Consider the following 20,093-nt stretch of genomic DNA (forward strand, 5'->3'; position numbering starts at 1 on the left):
TTGTGCCGACATGCACCACCACTTCCGGCTGATCACCTTCACCCTTGAGGATACCCTGCCCTTGAGGATCCAGGTCTGTGATGTCCTGGATCCTGGCACCAGGGAGGCAACACACCATCCTTAAATCCCGCCTGTTGCCACAGAAACCCCTTTCTGTACCTCTCACTATGGAGTCCCCTACTACCACGGCTCTGCCTGACGTCTGTCTCCTCGGCTTTGTTTCAGTGCCAATTTTTGACTTGCAGACCCGTCCGCCTCTCAGGCTGGCAGTGTCTTCTGTCTCGAGAGCTTCCAAGAGGGTGAACCTGTTTTCAAGAGGTACATATCCCGGGGTCTCCTGTACTCCAAGCATCCATCCCTTCCTCATTGTCACCCACCCCCCTTCTCTCTTCCGGTATCTTTGGTGTAACAATCTCGCTGTAGGTCCTAGTGCCTCCACAATCTCTTCAGCCACCTCTTTCAGAATTTTTGAGTGTCATCTATCTGGTCTTTGTGACTTATCTACCTTCAGACCTTTCAGTTTCCCAAGAACCTTCTCTCTAGTTATGATGACTTAACAGTTCATGGAACTTCCACCATACTGGCATTGCCTTCTTCTGGGCAGTGTCTTCAGAAGATAGGAGACTCTAGCCATTATCAATACTCTTCAGAGATTATCTGGCTGGCATCGGTGGTTGCTTAACCAGGACTTGTGATACACACCTGCTCCCATGGTTTCACATGACCCTAATATGTGATATGTGGTGGGGGTGGGGGGGTGCTAAACAGGTGCTACTCCTTGGCCAAGGGTGACCTACTGGCTGGTGGAGGGAAGAATTCAGAAACATGAGGGGTGACCTAACTGAAATCTATCAAATGCTGCAAGGCCTTGATAGAGTGGATGTGGAGAAGATGTTTCCTATGTTGAGAGAGTCTAAGACCAGAGGACACAGCCTCAGAACAGAGGGACGTCCTTTTATGGAGATGAGGACAAATTTCTTTAGCCAGAGGGTGGTGAATCTGTGAAATTCATAGCCACAGGCAGCTGTGGAGGCCAAATCATTATGTATATTTAACGCAGAGGTTGATGGATTCTTGATTGGTCAGGGCATGAAGGGTTACGGAGAGAAGGCAGAAGATTGGGGCTGAGAGGAAGATTGGATCAGCCATGATGAAATGACAGAGCAGACTCGATGGGCCAAATAGCCTAATTCTGCTCCTATATCTTATGGTCTTACACCTTCTTTGGTAGAGGCGTGTCTCTACCCCACCCAATGGTGATCTGCAGCCTAGCGCAGGGAAGGAGCACCTCACACCAACCTCCACCCTGCCATCCATATCCTATCTATATCCATCATAAATGTGTACATCTCTATCAAATCTCCCCTCATTGGGACTATTCAAGGACATTCTCAACCTCTCACTGCTACGGGCAGAAGTTCCCACCTGCTTCAAAAAGGCAACAATTATACCAGTACCTAAGAAGAGTAGTGTGAGCTGCCTTAATGACTAATCGCCCAGTAGCCCTCACATCTACAGTGATGAAATTCAATGAGAGGCTGGTCATGTCTAGAATCAACACCTGTCTCAACAAAGACCTGGACCCACTTCAATGCACCTATTGCCAGTCAGTGGCTCTTTACACGGCCCTAGATCACCTGGACAATACAAGCACCTATGTCAGGATGCCTTTCATTGACTATAGCTCAGCATTTAACACAATCATTCCTATAGTACTGATCGATAAGCTACAGAATCTGGGCCTCTGTACCTCCCTCTGCAATTGGATCCTCAACTTCCTAACCAGAAGACCACAATCTGTGCGGATTGGTGATAACATATCCTCCTCGCTGACAATGAACACTCAGGGGTGTGTGGTTAGCCCACTGCTCTACTCTCTCTATATCCATGACTGTGTGGCTAAGTATATCTATAAATTTGCTGATGATACAACAATTGTTGGTAGAATCTCAGATGGAGATGAGAGGGTGTACAGGAGCGAGATATACTAGCTAGTTGAGTGGGGTCGCAACAAAAACCTTGCACTGAATTTCAGTAAGAGCTGATTGTAGACTTCAGGAAGGATAAGATGAGGGAATACGAACGAATTCTCACACGGGGGTCAAAAGAGGAGATAGTGAGCAACTTCAGTTCCTCGGTGTCAAGATCTCTGAGGATCTAACATGGTCCCAACATATTGATGCAACTATAAAGAAGGCAAGACAGCAGCTATACTTCATTAAGAGTTTGAAGAGATTTGGTTTGTCAACTAAAATGCTCAATGACTTCTATAGATGTACCATGGAGAGCATTCTGACAGGCTATATCACCGTCTGGTATTGGGCGGTGGAGGGGGGACACTACTGCACAGGACCAAAAAGAAGCTGCAGAAAGTTTTAAGGTTAGTCAGCCCCATATTGGGTACTAGCATCCATAGTACCCAGGACATCTTCAAGGAGGGGTACCTCAGGAAGGCGACGTCCATTATTAAGGATTCCCATCACCCTCTTCTCATTGTTACCATCTGGAAGGAGGTACAGAAGCCTGAAGGCACACACTCAGCGATTCAGGAATTCCAGAGCAACAGGCACAAAATGCTGCAGGAACTCAGCAGGTCAGGCAGCATCCATGGAGGGAAGTCAACGGTTGACAATTTAGACAAAGATGCTTCTCACCTATCACCTGCTGGCATGTACTCCCCCCTCTTCCACTATCTGCTTCTTCTGGCTTCTGCACCCTTCCTTTCCAGTCTGCAGGGTTTTGTGCTAACTTATTGGGTGTTGTGACTCCTTCCACAGATGTTGTTTGACCTGCTGAGTTCTTTCCGCTGTTTGTTCCTGCTCTATTTGAAGGGCACTTCACCAATACCAACTAAAGTCTTGACTAAGACATAAGATATTCTGCAGATGCTGGAAATCCAGAGCAACACACACAAAATGCTGGAGGAACAGCATCTATGGAAATGAATAGGCAGTCAACATTTCAAAACTCCTCATTAGGACTTTGAAAAGATATTGGGACAGGTACATGGATAGGGAAGATTTAGAAGAATTTGGGCCCAACACAGGGAAATGGGACAGCACAGAGCAATATCTTGACAGGCATGGACGAGTTGGGCCATAGGCTACATGACTCGATGGTCTAATCTGGGGAGAGGAAGTTACAGGGATAATTAATAGGGATTGAACTGGCATGAACTCAGTAGGTAAAGAAGCCTCCCTTTATCAGAAGGAAATGTGTGTTACTGCTCAGTTCACAAAGGAGTCACATACAGGAAACAGTGAATAATTTGGAAAGCAAAGAATAAACTTATCGTTGCCATGGGCTCTGATTTCAAAAGTAAAGAATTTATGCTTGAGTAATCGAGGGCATTGGCAGGACTGTGGGTGTACTATTGTGTGCAGTGCTGGCTAGTCTCCATATGAAGGGATGGATGTAAATTATTTGGCAGCAATTCAGAAAAGATTTGCTAGACCAATACCTGGGATGGGCAGTGGGGAGGCCTGGTTGGGTGGGACAGGCCTGTAGAAGGTGGGGTTCCAATGAACAAGAGCAAGAGTTGATTAAAACATCTTAAGATCGTTGGATGTTTCCTCTGTCAGGGGTAGCAGATACTCAGGGTGCCTCTAGTTTCTTATGAGTTAGTACAGATTCGGCTTGTCACCTAAATATCGATGCACAGTAAAGAGTATCAGGTCGCATCACAGCCAGATATGGAAACGCCAGTGACCAGGAATGGAAAAGTCTACACCACGTGGTCGATGCGGTCCAGTCCATCACAGGCAAAGCCTTCACCACCATTGAGAGCAGTTACAAGGAGAGCTGCCACAAGAAAGAGCCATCCATCATCAAGGACCCCCTCCATCCAGACCATTCTCCCTTCTCACTGCTGCTATCAGGAAGGAGGTACTTAGGCCCCACACCACCAGGTTCAGTTACAGTTGTTACCCCTCAACCATCAGGCTCCTGAACCAGTGTGGATAACTTCACTCACCTCAACACTGAACTGATTCCACAACCTACAGACTCTCTTTCAAAGTTTCTACAACTCATCTTCTCAGTATGATTATTATTTGCACAATTTATCTCCTTTTGCACATTGCTTTTTCGTCAATCTCCGTTTATTTATAGTTTTTCATAAATTCTATTGCATTTCTTGATTTTCAAGATTCAGGATTCAAGATTGTTTCTTCCATGCACGAGTGTAAAAGATTGCTACTCTGGATCCGAAGCAGCACAAAGTAACACAATAAGTAAAAAAGAAAAAACAAGTTTAAATATAAAATAAATCTTATAAATTACAACAGACCAGTAACCGTCTGAGTGTGGATGTAAATTTTCCTGTGTCCCACTCCCATCAGAGAGGAGGCTACATAACACCCACGCCAGGACCATCAGACTCAAAAACCGTTACTTTCCCCAAGCAGTAAGGCTGATCAACACCTCCACCCTCCCAACCACCACTACTTTACCACTTCCCGTCAGTCACCTTACATACAGACACTCCCGTGCCAAGGGGCACTTTGTGAACATACGATCAATCTATGTATAGAAGCTATCTGGTGGATTTATATTTATTGTGTTTTCTTCTGATTATTGTGTTCTTTATCTTGTTGTGTTTTTGTGCTGCAAAGTAACAATTATTTCATCCTCCTTTACATTTGTGTTCTGAAAATGACATTAAACAATCTTGAATCTCAAATCTTAAGGGATCTTGAAATGCCTGCAAAAAATGTATCTCTAGTATATGGTAACATATAATATCAAATATGTATGGTATATATGATAGTATATGTTACTTTGATAATAAACATACTTTGAATTTGACCTTGACACATTAAATCATCACTCATTGTTGGAGATGAGGTGAAAAAAGGCTTTGGAACCTTTTTCCTTTGGAACCAGAATATTAGAATATCTTTAAGGTAGAGATTGAGCGATTGTTGATAAACAAGGGGGTGAGGGGTTATTGTGAGGAGTTGGGATGCAGCGATGTTACCAGAGATGCCAGCTTGCTCACAAGAGGTTCTGCAGACGCTGGAAATCCAGAGGAACACACACAAAATTCTGGAGGAATTCAGCAGGCCAGGTAGCATCCACTGAGGTTGAGTGGGACTATAACAGAGTGAAGGGTGAATGGTTTAAGGGGAACGTGAGGGAAACTGCTTCACTCAGAGGGCGCTGAGAGTGTGGAATGAGCAGCCAGCACAAGTGGCGCATGCAAGCTCGATCTCAACTCTTAAGAGAAGTTTTGATAGGTTCGTGGACAGTAGGGGTATGGAAGACTATGGTCCTAGTCTATGGACGAGATGGGCCAAAGCACCTGTTTCTGTGTTGTACTTCTCTATCTATGGAAATGAATAGAAAGTCGGTTTCAGGCCAAGACCCTTCATCAGGACTTTCTTGATGTTCTCAGATTCCTGAATCAACACCTGAGATGTATTTTCCCTTGTGAGAGACGTATACAGCCAGGAAAACTCTAGGATTTTGTAGAAGAATTGTGAAATATTTTTCCACTGGTAAATTACAGCATTCTTTGCCCGGTATCACACCACGCAGCCATCGTCTATATACCTACAATAGGTGTGTTACTTTGGATTTCCAGTATCTGTAGAATCTCTTGTGTTTAGGATATTTCTTCCCAGCTTTAAGCTTATCATTATGAACATCCTATCACTGAAAGATAAATTTCACCAAATTAAAAATAAAACTGTATAAACAGTGTTATTCAATGGTCAAAATCAATAAAAAGCCTTTGTGAAACTTTTGGATATGTTTTACGCTGTAAAGAGTGTTAACCACATTGGCAACCACTGCCTCATGTGACAATCTTACACTAATCTGTGCCTTGTACAGGCTGGCGTCGGAACAGCTCCTACCTTCCAGAGTCTTCATCGTAGGCCACTGGGTGACTGTGAAAGCTGCCTTCTGAAATCACTTACTTCCGACAAATAGCTGCTGCCGGCAGGATTTTATTCCAGGCCGCAGGAATTTTGTAAACCCTTCACAGGTTGGAGAACGAGGAAAGAAATCTTCCCTGCCTAAAGCCTTTTAAATGACTTCCTCAGATTGATTGTTTGATTAGGTCAGAGACGAAAGGTTACTGAAGATTACTCATTAACTCACTCTACACAGGCAATGATATCAGGCTGCTGGGAACACCTGACATTGGAATTCCTCTCACTCATCCATGCGTTCAGAGCCAGCCTGAGCAGAGCCTCTGGTCTCACACCTCCACGTTCAGGAACAGTTGTTTCATTCTATTTTACTTATTTGTTTAGAGGTACTTTCCAGCCCTGCGAGCGTGCTGCCCAGCAACCCCCAATTTAACCCTAACTTAGTCACAGTCTCAATTTCCAATAACCAATTAACCTACTAACAGGTATGTCTTTGGACTGTGGGAGGAAACTGGAGCACCCAGAGAAGAACTACGCATTCCATGGGGGGTGGGGGGGTGTCATACAAACTCCTTACAGAGGATATCGGAATTGAAATCTGAATTCTGGCCATCCCACCTTTTTATTCTGGCATCTTCCCCCTTCCTTCCCACTCCTGAAGGAGGACCTTGGCCTGAAAGGTCAACCGTTTATTCAGTTCCATAGGTTCTGCCTGACCTGCTAAGTGCCTGCACCATTTTGTGTGTGTTACTATGGCTTTCCAGCGTCCGAGCTGTAATAGTGTCGCGCAAACCGTTACGTTACCGTGACGCTTTGTGATGTAGGTTTTCATTGATTCCATTGTATTTCTTTGTTCTATCATTAATGCCTGCTAGAAAATAAACCTCAAGGTTGTATATGGTGATATAGATGTACTTTGATAGTAAAAATACCTTGAACTCAGAGTGGGCGTGTTGAAGTTTGGAGTTAATGCCATTTTGGAACATTTACACCAAGTATCAGAGAACAACGTAACTTGTGGCTCTGATCAGTCACCTGAATTCCGTAACCCGGGGTGACACCTGAACAATGCACCCAGCTAAATCCTCCAGCTGGAATTCCTCCCGGAATGAGGGTGGGAGATCCCAGTAAACACAGGACGGGAGTGTTCTTTGTGTTCTGGATACTCATGACCTCAGGTGGCACCAGGGAAGATGCTAACCTAACCATTATCCCTCCAACGTTTTGGTTAGAAGCTAAGAAGATTAGAGTCATTGAGTCATAGACAACTACAGCACAGAAACAGGCCCTTCAGCCCATCTAGTCCATGCAGAAACATTTATACTGCCTAACCCCTTTGACCGCACCAGAACCTTAGCCCTCCATACTTCTTCCATCCCTGCACCTATCTAAACTTTTCTTAAACATTGAAATTGAGCTCACATCCTCCATTTGTGCTGGCATCTCACTCCACATTCGCATAACCCCCTGAATGAAGAAGTTTCCCCTCATGTTCCCCTTAAATATTTCACCTTTCACCCTTAACCCATGACCTCCGTTTGTAGCTTTAAACTCCTGTGGTCACTTTATTAGATACACCTGTACAGCTGTTCATTAATGCAAATATCTAATCAGCCAATCATGTGGCAGCAACTCAATGCATCAAAGCATGCAGATGTGGTCAAGAGGTTCAGTTGTTGTTCATACCAAACATCAGAATGGGGAAGAAATGTGATCTCAGTGACTTTGACAGTGGGATGACTGTTGGTGCCAGATGGGGTGGTTTGAGTATCTCAGAAATTGCTGATCTCCCGGGATTTTCACACACAACAATCTCTAGAGTTTACAGAGAATAGTGCAAAAAAACAAACAGAAAAATCTAGTGAGCAGCATTTCTGTGGGTGAAGATGCCTTGTTAATGAGAGAGGTCAGAGGAGAATGGCCGGACTGGTTCAAGCTCACAGGAAGGTGACATTAACTTAAGTGAACACACATTACAACAGTGGTGTGCAGTCAAGCATCTCTGAATGCACAACACGTTGAAACTTGAAGTGGACGGGCTACAGCTGCAGAAGACCACAAACACGCACTCATTGGCCATTTCATTAGGTACATGAGGTGCCCAGTAAAATACCACAGAGTGCAAATGCACTTGAATAATAGATTTACTTTGAGTGGTGAGATCTTGGAGTGTGCAGGGTAGCTTGTGACAGGGACACAAATCTTTGTGTTGTCATTATGATCTTACCGAAGAACGATGAATCTGTGAGGCAAAGTCCTTCTGACGCCGGAAACTGGCCATGTCCCATCATCTTCACCTCACCCTCAGCTACCTCTTCATCCAGGCGTATCGGCCCAGTGGCAGCAACTCTGCAACACAGGTCATACAACACGTTACCGGGCACTTCATACATCTGCTTTACCTACAGAAGCAAGAGGTTCTACAGATGCTGGAAATCCAGATCAACTCACACACAGTGCTGGAGGAACAGCAGGTCAGGCAGTGTCTATGGAGAGGAATGAGCATTTGATGTTTTGGGCTGAGATCCTTCATCGGGACTGGATAGGAAGAGGGAAGAAGCCAGAATAAGAAGGGCGGGGGGGGGTAATTATCTCTCTGGTTGTGTGGTAACAGAATCCAGACACTGATGTAGTAGATTTTTTATTTGTCATGTACACAAGAATTTACATCAAAATGCGTCATTTGCATCAAATCGGTGAATATTGTGCTGCAAGTGATGTTGTGGGGATGGAACTGGACTCTCTGACGGTGGTGTCTGAAAAGAGGATGCTGTCCAAGTTGCATGCCATCTTGGTCAATGTCTCCCATCCACTACATAATGTACTGGGTGGGCACAGGATTACATTCAGCCAGAGACTCATTCCACCGAGATGCAACACAGAGCGTCATAGGAAGTCATTCCTGCCTGTGGCCATCAAACTTTACAACTCCTCCCTTGGAGGGTCAGACACCCTGAGCCAATAGGCTGGTCCTGGACTTATTTCCTGGAATAATTTACATATTGCTATTTAACTATTTATGGTTCTATTATTATTTATTATTTATGGTGCAACTGTAACGAAAACCAATTTCCCTTGGGATCAATAAAGTATGACTATGACTATGACTATGGGCTAGAGCAGCAGGACCACAAACATGCACTCAGTGGACATTTCATTAGGTACATGAGGTGCCCAGTAAAATACCACAGAGTGCAAATGCACTTGAATAATAGATTTACTTTGAGTGGTGAGATCTCGGAGTGTGTAGGGTAGCTTGTGACAGGGACACAAGCCTTTGTGTTGACATTATGATCACACATCCATTACCAACAGAGCATGCCCAGACCTCATTAACCCTCAACCATACGAGTTTGGACTGTGGGAGGAAACCCACGCAGTCATGGGGAGAACGTACAAACTCCTACAGACCACGGCAGGAATTGAACCCTGATCAGTAATTGCTGGCACTGTACTGTGACACCCAAAATATCCACTCAAAAATTCCTTTCACACAAAGAGGCGAGGGCCCAGGCATTGCTCCTGACTGTTATGTTCCTCAGTATAATTCCAGTATCAGTCAGTGGTATCGATGCCAGTCAGTTATCAATCTCCTGCAGTGAATCTCCTGCCAGGATCAGGGAGGCTAAAGACAGGTACAGGAGGAAGCTTGAGTGGAAACTCCAGCAGAACAACATGAGAGAGGTCTGGAGTGGGATGAGGACCATCACTGGGTTCCGGCAAACTAGCAACAGAGGAGCTGAGGGCAGTGTGGACAGGGCCAACGAACTTAACCTGTTCTTTAACAGATTTGACATTGTGGCCCCTGCCCATCCCCCACATGAGCCATCTGTTGTCGGCCCCCAACCAACACATATTCCACTCTCCCCTCCTACCCCTCCTCACAGTCCCCCACCCTGCTCTCATGACTATACCCCTTCCCCACACAAAACCACCACGGTGGGCTTCACAGCTGAACAGGTGAGAAGACAGCTGAAACGTCTCAACCCAAGCAAGGCTGCAGGACCGGATGGTGTCAGTACCAGGGTGCTCAAAGCCTGTGCCCCTCAGCTATGTGGAGTACTTTGCCATGTATTCAACCTGAGCCTGAGGCTCCGGAGGGTTCCTGTGCTGTGGAAGATGTCCTGCCTCGTCCCTGTGCCGAAGACGCCGCGCCCCAGCGGCCTTAATGACTACAGACTGGTGGCATTGACCTCCCACATCATGAAGACCCTGGAGAGACTTGTTCTGGAGCTGCTCTGGCCTGTGGTCAGGCCACACTTAGATCCCCTCCAGTTTGCCTACCAGCCCCGACTAGGACTTGAGGATGCCATTGTCTACCTGCTGAACCGTGTCTACGCCCACCTGGACAAGCCAGTGAGCACCATGAGGGTCATGTTTTTTGATTTCTCCGGTGCGTTCAACACCATCCGCCCTGCTCTGCTGGGGGAGAAGCTGACAGCGATGCAGGTGGATGCTTCCCTGGTGTCATGGATTCTTGATTATCTGACTGGCAGACCACAGTACGTGTGCTTGCAACACTGTGTATCTGACAGAGTGATCAGCAGCACTGGGGCTCCACAGGGGACTGTCTTGTCTCCCTTTCTCTTCACCATTTACACCTCGGACTTCAACTACTGCACAGAGTCTTGTCATCTTCAGAAGTTTTCTGATGACTCTGCCATAGTTGGATGCATCAGCAAGGGAGATGAGGCTGAGTACAGGGCTACGGTAGGAAACTTTGTCACATGGTGTGAGCAGAATTATCTGCAGCTTAATGTGAAAAAGACTAAGGAGCTGGAGGTAGATCTGAGGAGAGCTAAGGTACCGGTGACCCCTGTTTCCATCCAGGGGGTCAGTGTGGACATGGTGGAGGATTACAAATACCTGGGGATACGTATTGACAATAAACTGGACTGGTCAAAGAACACCGAGGCTGTCTACAAGAAGGGTCAGAGCTGTCTCTATTTCCTGAGGAGACTGAGGTCCTTTAACATCTGCCGGATGATGCTGAGGATGTTCTACGAGTCTGTGGTGGCCAGTGCTATCATGTTTGCTGTTGTGTGCTGGGGCAGCAGGCTGAGGGTAGTAGACACCAACAGAATCAACAAACTTATTCGTAAGGCCAGTGATGTTGTGGGGATGGAACTGGACTCTCTGACGGTGGTGTCTGAAAAGAGGATGCTGTCTAGGTTGCATGCCATCTTGGTCAATGTCTCCCATCCACTACATAATGTACTGGTTGGGCACAGGAGTACATTCAGCCAGAGACTCATTCCTCCAAGATATAGCACAAAACATCATAGGAAGTCATTCCTGCCTGTGGCCATCAAACTTTACAACTCCTCCCTTGGAGGGTCAGACACCCTGTGCCGATAGGCTGGTCCTGGACTTATTTCATAATTTACTGGCGTAATTTACATATTACTATTTAACTACTAATGGTTCTATTACTATTTATTATTTATGGTGCAACTGTAACGAAAACCAATTTCCCCCTGGGATCAATAAAGTATGACTATGACTATGAACACTGGCCAATGTTCACACCTCAGACAACATCATTTTAATTAGCAATTCACAGTTGGTTTACTTCCGTAACATGCAGTGAGATACAGTTAAAAGCCTTTGTTTGCATGCCATCCTGAAAGACCATTCCATGCATAAGCACAGTTCTGTGCAAAAGTCTCAGTCACACATATATACCTAGCGTCCCTAAGACTTTCGCACAGTACCGTGTAATTTTATGTATTACACTGTACTGCTGAAAAAAGCAAATTTCATTACATACTGTACGTGAATGATGATAAACTTGATCTTATATGGGTCTGTACTGTGGTCTAAGACTGGGAATGGGGCAGGAAGAGGGGAATCATGGTTGGGAAAGGGGAAGGGAGAGGGGAGGGAGCGGGAAGCACCAGAGAGACATTCTGTAATGATCAGTAAGTCAGTTGTTTGGAATCAAGTGACGTTGCCTGGTGTCTCAGGGCTGGGTGTGTCTGCACCCGTGTCCCTCCCTGTCTGGACATTCCTTCTCTGTCACCTGTCCCCCACCCCTCCCAGCATCCCTTGCTCCTGTCAGATTTAAAAACTCGCTCTTTGCTCCATGTTGATAAATACAAGTCTTAGGCACCCTAACTATATGTATGTGTCTAAGATTTTTGCACAATTCTCTACATGGAAGTCATACAAAGGGAAAACATATAACGTTACAGTTAATTACCTAGTCAATATTATGTAGTTGTTTCTAGGGCAATTGTCAGGCACATATTATCAGCCATGTTCCCTGCATTATAGGAGTGTAAAGATTTTGTTTACATAAAGATAAAGTTTAGCTTTATTTGTACATGTACATCAAAATATAGAGTGGAATGTGTCATTTGCTTCATCGACCAACACAGTCTGAGGAGGTGCTGGGTGCAGGGCATGCTTCTGGCACTAAAACAGCATATCCACAACTCACCAACCCTGACTCATACTTCTTTTCAATGTGAGAGGAAACCAGAACACCGGGAGAAAACACACGTCACGGAGGGAATGTACAAACGCCTGAGAGACAGCAGTGGATACTGAACCCTGATCGCTGGAGATGTAAAGCGTTAGGCTAACTGCTGTGCTACTCCTATGCCATTCTGATTGCATAAGAAGGAAATTCCTTTGGCTGTAAAACTTTCCGGGGAGTTCTCTGGTCGGCAAAAGTACCAGCTATTTCTATGTTCTGTCCCAATGACCACACACTTCCCGACACTATATTCCACCTGCCATTTCTTTGCTCATTCTCCTAATTTGTTACGTCCTTTTGCAGACTTCCTACTTCCTCAACACTATCTGCCAATCCACCTACCTTTGTATCATCCGCAAAGCCATCAATTCCACCATCCAAGTCATCGACATACAGTGTAAAAATAATCGGTTCCAACACAGACCCCTGTGGAACACCACTAGACACCGGCAGCCAACAAAAAAGTCTCCCTTTATTCCCACTCTTTACTTCCTGCCAATCAGCCAATGCGTTATACCTGTTAGTATCTTTCCTGTAATACCATGGGCTCTTAACTAGTTAAGCAGCCTCGTGTGGCAGCTTGTCAAAGGCCTTCTGAAAATCCAAGTACACAACATCTACCAATTCTCCTTTGTCTATCCTGCTTGACAAGAATTCCAAAAGATTTGCCAGGCTAACTGGCCTATGATTTCTTTCCTTCTGCCTCCCTCCCTCTTTAAAGAGTGAAGTGACGTTTGCAATTTTCCAGTCTTTCAGAACCATTCTATTATCTTGTGATTCTTGAAAGATCATTATCAATGCCTCCACAATCTCTTCAGCTACCTCTCTGAGAACCCTGGGGTGTAGTCCATCTGGTCCAGGTGACTCGGTCCTCATACCTCATATCTTCCCAAGCACCTTCTCCTTTGTAATAGCAATAACACTCACTTCTGCCCTCTGATGCTCTCAAATTTCTGGCAAACTGCTCGTGTCTTCCATAGTGAAGACTGTTGCAAAACACTCATTAAGTTCCCCTGCTACTTCTTTGTCAGCCATTACGCCCTGCAGCATAATGCCCCAATGGCCTGAAATCCACTCATATCTATTTTACTCTTTATATATTTGGAAAAAGCTTTTGGTATTCTTATTTATTAGCTTCATATTTCATCTTTTTGCTCCTACAGCTTTTTTAGTTGACTTTTGTTTTTTTTTTAAAAGCTTCCCTAACTTCAGCTTTCAACTAATTTTTGCTATATTGTATGGTCTCACTCTTTCTTTCATGCTGACTTTGACTTCCCTTATTGCCTCCTCCTCCTTTTAGAAAACTTCATCTTTTGGGATGTCTCCATCCTGCACCTTCCAAGTTGCTTCCAGAAACACCAGCCATTGCTGTTCTGCAAACATTCCTAATAGTGTCCTCTTCCAATTAACTTTGGTCAGCTCCTCTCTCATGCCTCTGTTACTCCATTGTAATATTGATGCACCAGACTTTAGCTTCTCCTTCTCAAACCACAAGGTGAATTCTATCATATTATGATCACTGCTTCCTAAGGATTCCTTTACCTTAAGCTCCCTAATCAGATTTGGTTCATTACACAACACCCAGTCAAGAATAGCTGTTCCCCTAGTAGGCCCAACCACAAGCAGCTCTAAAAAGCCAACTCTTAGGCATTCTGCAGATTCCTTGTTTGGATCCAGCACCAACCTAATTTTGCCAATCTTTCTGCATATTGAAATCCCCCATGACTATCATAACATTTCCCTTTTGACATGCTTTTTCTATCTCCCATTGTAATTTGTAGCCCACATCCAGGCTACTATTTGCAGGCCTGTTTATAACTCCCATTAGGGTCTTTTTACCCTTGCAGTTTCTTAACTCTACCCACAAGGATTCTACATCTTCTGAGCCTATGTCACTTCTTTCTAAGGATTTGATTTCAGTTTTTACCAACAGAGCCATCCACTCCCACTGTCTACCTGCCTGTCCCTTCGATGCAATGTGTATCCTTGGAAGTTGACTATGATCTTCTTTCGGCCACGACTCAGTGATGCCCAGAAAATCATACCTGCCAATCTCTAAATGTGCTACGAGATCATCTACCTAATTCTGTATACTGTGTGCATTCAAATATAGTCATAGTCATAGCCATACTTTACTGATCCCGGGGGAAACTGGTTTTCGTTACAGTTGCACCACAAATAATTAAATAGTAATATGTAAATTATGCCAGGAAATAAGTCCAGGACCAGCCTATTGGCTCAGGGTGTCTGACCCTCCAAGGGAGGAGTTGTAAAGTTTGATGGCCACAGGCAGGAATGACTTCCTGTGACGCTCTGTGTTGCATCTCGGTGGAATGAGTCTCTGGCTGAATGTACTCCTGTGCCCACCCAGTACATTATGTAGTGGATGGGAGACATTGTCCAAGATGGCATGCAACTTAGACAGCATCCTCTTTTCAGACACCACCGTCAGAGAGTCCACTTCCATCCCCACAACATCACTGGCCTTACGAATGAGTTTGTTGATTCTGTTGGTGTCTGCTACCCTCAGCCTGCTGCCCCAGCACACAACAGCAAACATGATAGCACTGGCCACCACAGACTCATAGAACATCCTCAGCATTGTCCGGCAGATGTTAAAGGACGTCAGTCTCCTCAGGAATATAACATCTTCAGTCCTGTATTCACCACTCTTTTCAATTTTGAGCCCCATGTTATACTTCAACTCATCTCACTGACTGCAATTTTGCCCATCATCTGCCTGTCCTTCCTCACAGTCTCACTACACACTACCTCTGCTTGTAGGAGTTGAACACTCCACACCAGCGGTCCAGGGAAAGAGCAAACGGTGACTAAGGTTTCAAAGGCAGAGTTTTGCGGCAGATTCTCTGAGTTGAGGAGTGACCAATCAAGCGAGAAGAGTTCTTTAGAAAGGGGAAATACAGGTTACGCAGGTGCAAGCAGAGCAGTCATTCTTTTCAGTGCCTGTCCTTAGAGTGGCTTTGGCTCATCAGGCTTCGACGAGAGCAGGCTAGGGTGAGGTATTACAATGCTGTAATACCATGGTGGAGGATTACAAATACCTGGGGATACGAATTGACAATAAACTGGACTGGTCAAAGAACACCGAGGCTGTCTACAAGAAGGGTCAGAGCCGTCTCTATTTCCTGAGGAGACTGAGGTCCTTTAACATCTGCTGGACGATGCTGAGGATGTTCTACGAGTCTGTGGTGGCCAGTGCGATCATGTTTGCTGTTGTGTGCTGGGGCAGCAGGCTGAGGGTAGCAGACACCAACAGAATCAACAAACTCATTCGTAAGGCCAGTGATGTTGTGGGGATGGAACTGGACTCTCTGACGGTGGTGTCTGAAAAGAGGATGCTGTCCAAGTTGCATTCCATCTTGGACAATGTCTCCCATCCACTACATAATGTACTGGGTGGGCACAGGAGTACATTCAGCCAGAGACTCATTCCACCGAGATGCAACACTGAGCGTCATAGGAAGTCATTCCTGCCTGTGGCCATCAAACTTTACAACTCCTCCCTTGGAGGGTCAGACACCCTGAGCCAATAGGCTGGTCCTGGACTTATTTCCTGGCATAATTTAGATACTATTATTTAATTATTTATGGTTTTATATTCCTATATCTATACTCTATTCTTGGTTGGTGCAACTGTAACGAAACCCAATTTCCCTCGGGATCAATAAAGTATGACTATGACTATGACTAAGAGATTTTAGGGAGCTAGGTAGAAAGCTGAGAAACAGGACCTCCAGGGTAGTAATCTCTGGATTGTTGCCTGTGTCACATGCCACTGAGGGTCAGAATAGGCTGATTTGGCAGGTGGATGAGTGATTGAGGAATTGGTGCAGAGGCCAGGGGTTCATATTTGTGGATCATTGGGATCTCTTCTGGAGAAAGTACAAAAGGGAAGGGTTACACCTGAACCCGAGGAGGTCCAATATCCTTGCAGTCAGGTTGTCTAGGGTTGTTTGTCCGGCTGGGTTTAAACTAATTTGGCAGGGGAATGGGAACTGGAGTGTTAGTGCTGCGTATGAGATAGCTGGTTTAGAAACAGAGGCAATGACTCTGAGAGAAACTCCTAGCAAGGAGGGGCTGATGATGGGGCAAACTTACAGTCAATAGGAGGAGTTGCAATGTAAAAGGCGGACAAATTCGAAAAGAATACAGGACTAAAGGTGTTATATTTGAATACACGCAGTATACGGAATAATATTGATGACACTGGTCAGGCTGCACTTGGAGTATTGTCAACAGATTTGGGCCCCATATCTGAGAAAGGGTGTATTGTCATTGGAGAGAGTCCAAAGGAGGTTCACAAGGATAATTCCGCGAATGAAGGGGTTAACATATGAGCAGCGTTTGGCAACTCTGGGCCTGTACGCGCAGGAATTCAGAAGAATGTGGACGGGGCTGGGTGGAGAATCTCATTGAAACATACCGAAAGTTACAAGGACGGGATAGGGTGGATGTGGAGAGGACGTTTCCTCTGGTGGGGGTATCCAGAACTAGAGGGCACAGCCTCAAAACAGAGGGATGACCTTTTAAAACAGAGGTAAGGAGGAATTTTTTAGCCAGAGAATACTGAATCTGTGGAATGCTCTGCTCTGCCACTGACTGCGATAGAGGCCAAGAGCATGGGTATATTTTTCAGGTGGAAGTTGATCGTTTCCTGATTGGACAGGGCATCAATGTATGGTGAGAGGGCAGCTGTATGAAGTTGAGTGAATCCGGGATCAGACATGATGGAACGGCGGAGCAGATTCGATGGGCTGAATGGCCTAATTTTGCTCCTATGTCTTAGGGTCTTACTATTTTACATAGATGCTACCTGGCCTGCTCAGTTCCTCCTGCAATTTGTGTGTGTTGCTAAGAAGTCTAATTGAACTGAGGCATTGTAGAACTAACGGATCTCACAAAGTAAAGAACCTGCCCTTTGCCCGACATCTACCCTCCCCACATCCCTCAACCCATATCTACCCTCCCCACGTCCATTAACCCACATCTACCCTCCCCATGTCCCTCAACCCACATCTACCCTCCCCACGTCCATTAACCCACATCTACCCTCCCCACGTCCCTCAACCCACATCTACCCTCCCCTCATCCCTCAACCCACATCTACCCTCCCCACGTCCATTAACCCACATCTACCCTCCCCACGTCCCTAACCCACATCTACCCTCCCCTCGTCCCTCAACCCACATCTACCCTCCCCACATCCATTAACCCACCTCTACCCTCCCCACGTCCATTAACCCACATCTACCCTCCCCACGTCCCTAACCCACATCTACCCTCCCCATGTCCCTCAACCCACATCTACCCTCCCCTCGTCCATTAACCCACCTCTACCCTCCCCATGTCCCTCAACCCACATCTACCCTCCCCACGTCCATTAACCCACATCTACCCTCCCTACGTCCCTCAACCCACATCTACCCTCCCCACGTCCCTAACCCACATCTACCCTCCCCACGTCCCTCAACCCACATCTATCCTCCTCACGTCCCTCAACCCACATCTACCCTCCCCACATCCCTAACCCACATCTACCCTCCCCACGTCCCTCAACCCACATCTACCCTCCCCACATCCCTCAACCCACATCTACCCTCCCCACATCCCTAGCCCACATCTACCCTCCCCACGTCCCTCAAACCACAAGCTAAAAGTCTCTTTGATCAACCCTCTTCTAGAACATCTTTGGCTGAGGATTTAAACTTCTTCAATCACCTCCATTTCCACTTATCTTTATTTAACTCAGTATTCTGTCAGATCTTGCTAAAAGGCACCAATCAATAAGGCAATTGTCTGTTTTATCTGGGAATATATTGCACATGGCAGGATTAGATATTGCTCCTCGCATTCCACTTGTAGCCCCGAGAAAAACAATCACATTCATCATCGTTATCGTAAAACGGGAAGCCATTTAACAAGGGGACAAGATTAGATTCCCTGCTCCGTCACTGATAAAAGGACCTGGGAGAACAGCACCAGTGTCAACGTCTGGAGATAGGCAAGGTTCACACGTGCATTGGTGTAGGGGGCAAATTCTTTCCTGTTAGTGACAAAGAGAAAGGGCGAAAGAAAAGGGAGAGGAACAGGAAAAGAAAAAATATAGAGAAAGTGATAGAGGGAAAGGGAGATAGAAAGAGATAGAAACGGAGAATGAGAGAGAAAAAAGGGAAGACAGGGACAAAGGGGGAATTGAAAGAAAGAGAAAAATGAGGAAGAAAAAGAAAGGAAGAAAGAGTATGCAAGAGAAAGAGAGAGAGGCAGGGGAAGGTTGAAGAGTGCGTGGGATAAGGCACTTCAACTGTTACTGGCAGAACAGACAATATCCAGACTTCATCATTTGTTTCCAACACAAGATGAGCCTACTCAGCCCATCGAGCCTCTACTAGCTCTCAAAGCAATCCCATCACTTACGGGTTAGCAACACTAACTTTGATCACTGCATGACAATGTTTTTTTTTGTTCTGGTTGCATTCTTTCTTGGAAAACTGAGTGCAATTTATGTTCAATCTCTGTTTTTCTTGTGAACTGTGCTTATCTGATGCTCTGTACCCGTAATGCTGTGGCAAGCTGGGTTTTCATTGCACCAGTGCACACATCGACTTGTGCATCTGACAGTAAACTAGACCTTGACTCAGATCATAATATGTAAGAGCTGAATTAGGCCATTCAGCCCATTGAGTCTGTTCCACCATCTCATCATGGGTGATTTACTATCCCTCTCAGCCCCATTCTCCTGCTTTCTCCCCAGAAACTTTGATCCCCTGTCTAACCAAAAACCTATCAACTTCCATTTAAATACAATCAATGACTTGGCCTCCACAGCCACCTGTGGCAACGAATTCCACAGCTTCATCACTCTCTGGCTAAACAAACTCCTCTTCATCTTTGTTCTAAATGAACATCCTTTTATTTCGAGGCTTTTTAATCCTGTGCCTCCCTTCTTCTCCTGCCATAGCTGGCGGACGTTCACTGTCTCAGTTCCATTCCTAGGTCCGCTCCTCCCTCATTCCTCTCCTCCTGAACAGAACAAGGCCAGAGTTCTCTGTTCCCCTCCTTCCACCTACCACCTCTGCATTCAGCCCGACACCCTGTACAATCTCCTCTGCGTTCAGCCCGACACCCTGTACAACCTCCTCTGCGTTCAGCCCGACACTCTGTACAACCTCCTCTGCGTTCAGCCCGACACCCTGTACAACCTCCTCTGCGTTCAGCCCGACACCCTGTACAATCTCCTCTGCGTTCAGCCCGACACCCTGTACAACCTCCTCTGCGTTCAGCCCGACACCCTGTACAACCTCCTCTGCGTTCAGCCCGACACCCTGTACAACCTCCTCTGCGTTCAGCCCGACACCCTGTACAATCTCCTCTGCGTTCAGCCCGACACCCTGTACAACCTCCTCTGCGTTCAGCCCGACACCCTGTACAATCTCCTCTGCGTTCAGCCCGACACCCTGTACAATCTCTTCTGGTACCAACAAGATACCACCAACGTGTCTGTTTTTCCTTTCTTCATTTCAAAGGTTTCAAAGGTACATTAAATGTCGTAGAATTGTATACAATACATCCTGAAATGTTTTTTCAATAAGATCTTTCCCTTTGCGCCCCTCTGGTCCTCTTCTCAGCTCCCATCAAGTAAGAAAGTCTTAGAGCATGGAAACAGGTCCTTTGGCTCAACTCAGATGCAAAATACTCATTTAGTTCATCTGCTCTCT

At 45.8% G+C, this 20,093-nt stretch overlaps 1 protein-coding gene across 4 annotated transcripts in view; it reads right to left on the reverse strand.

The window, feature by feature from the left end:
* Positions 1-20,093, reverse strand: part of nr1h4 (nuclear receptor subfamily 1, group H, member 4) — a 98,113-nt gene that overhangs the window by 71,010 nt on the left and 7,010 nt on the right. For 3 of the 4 annotated variants that reach the window (XM_063057607.1, XM_063057604.1, XM_063057603.1), the window contains exon 2: positions 8,104-8,225. In XM_063057607.1, the coding sequence (XP_062913677.1) occupies positions 8,104-8,167 (64 nt within the window). In that variant the 5' untranslated portion in view covers positions 8,168-8,225. Of the gene's footprint in view, positions 1-5,858; positions 6,061-8,103; positions 8,226-20,093 lie in introns of those variants that run through there. The other variant, XM_063057605.1, reaches the window with a different exon arrangement.

This window comes from Mobula hypostoma, chromosome 9 (assembly GCF_963921235.1).
Source record: "Mobula hypostoma chromosome 9, sMobHyp1.1, whole genome shotgun sequence".
Classification (NCBI taxonomy): domain Eukaryota; kingdom Metazoa; phylum Chordata; class Chondrichthyes; order Myliobatiformes; family Myliobatidae; genus Mobula; species Mobula hypostoma.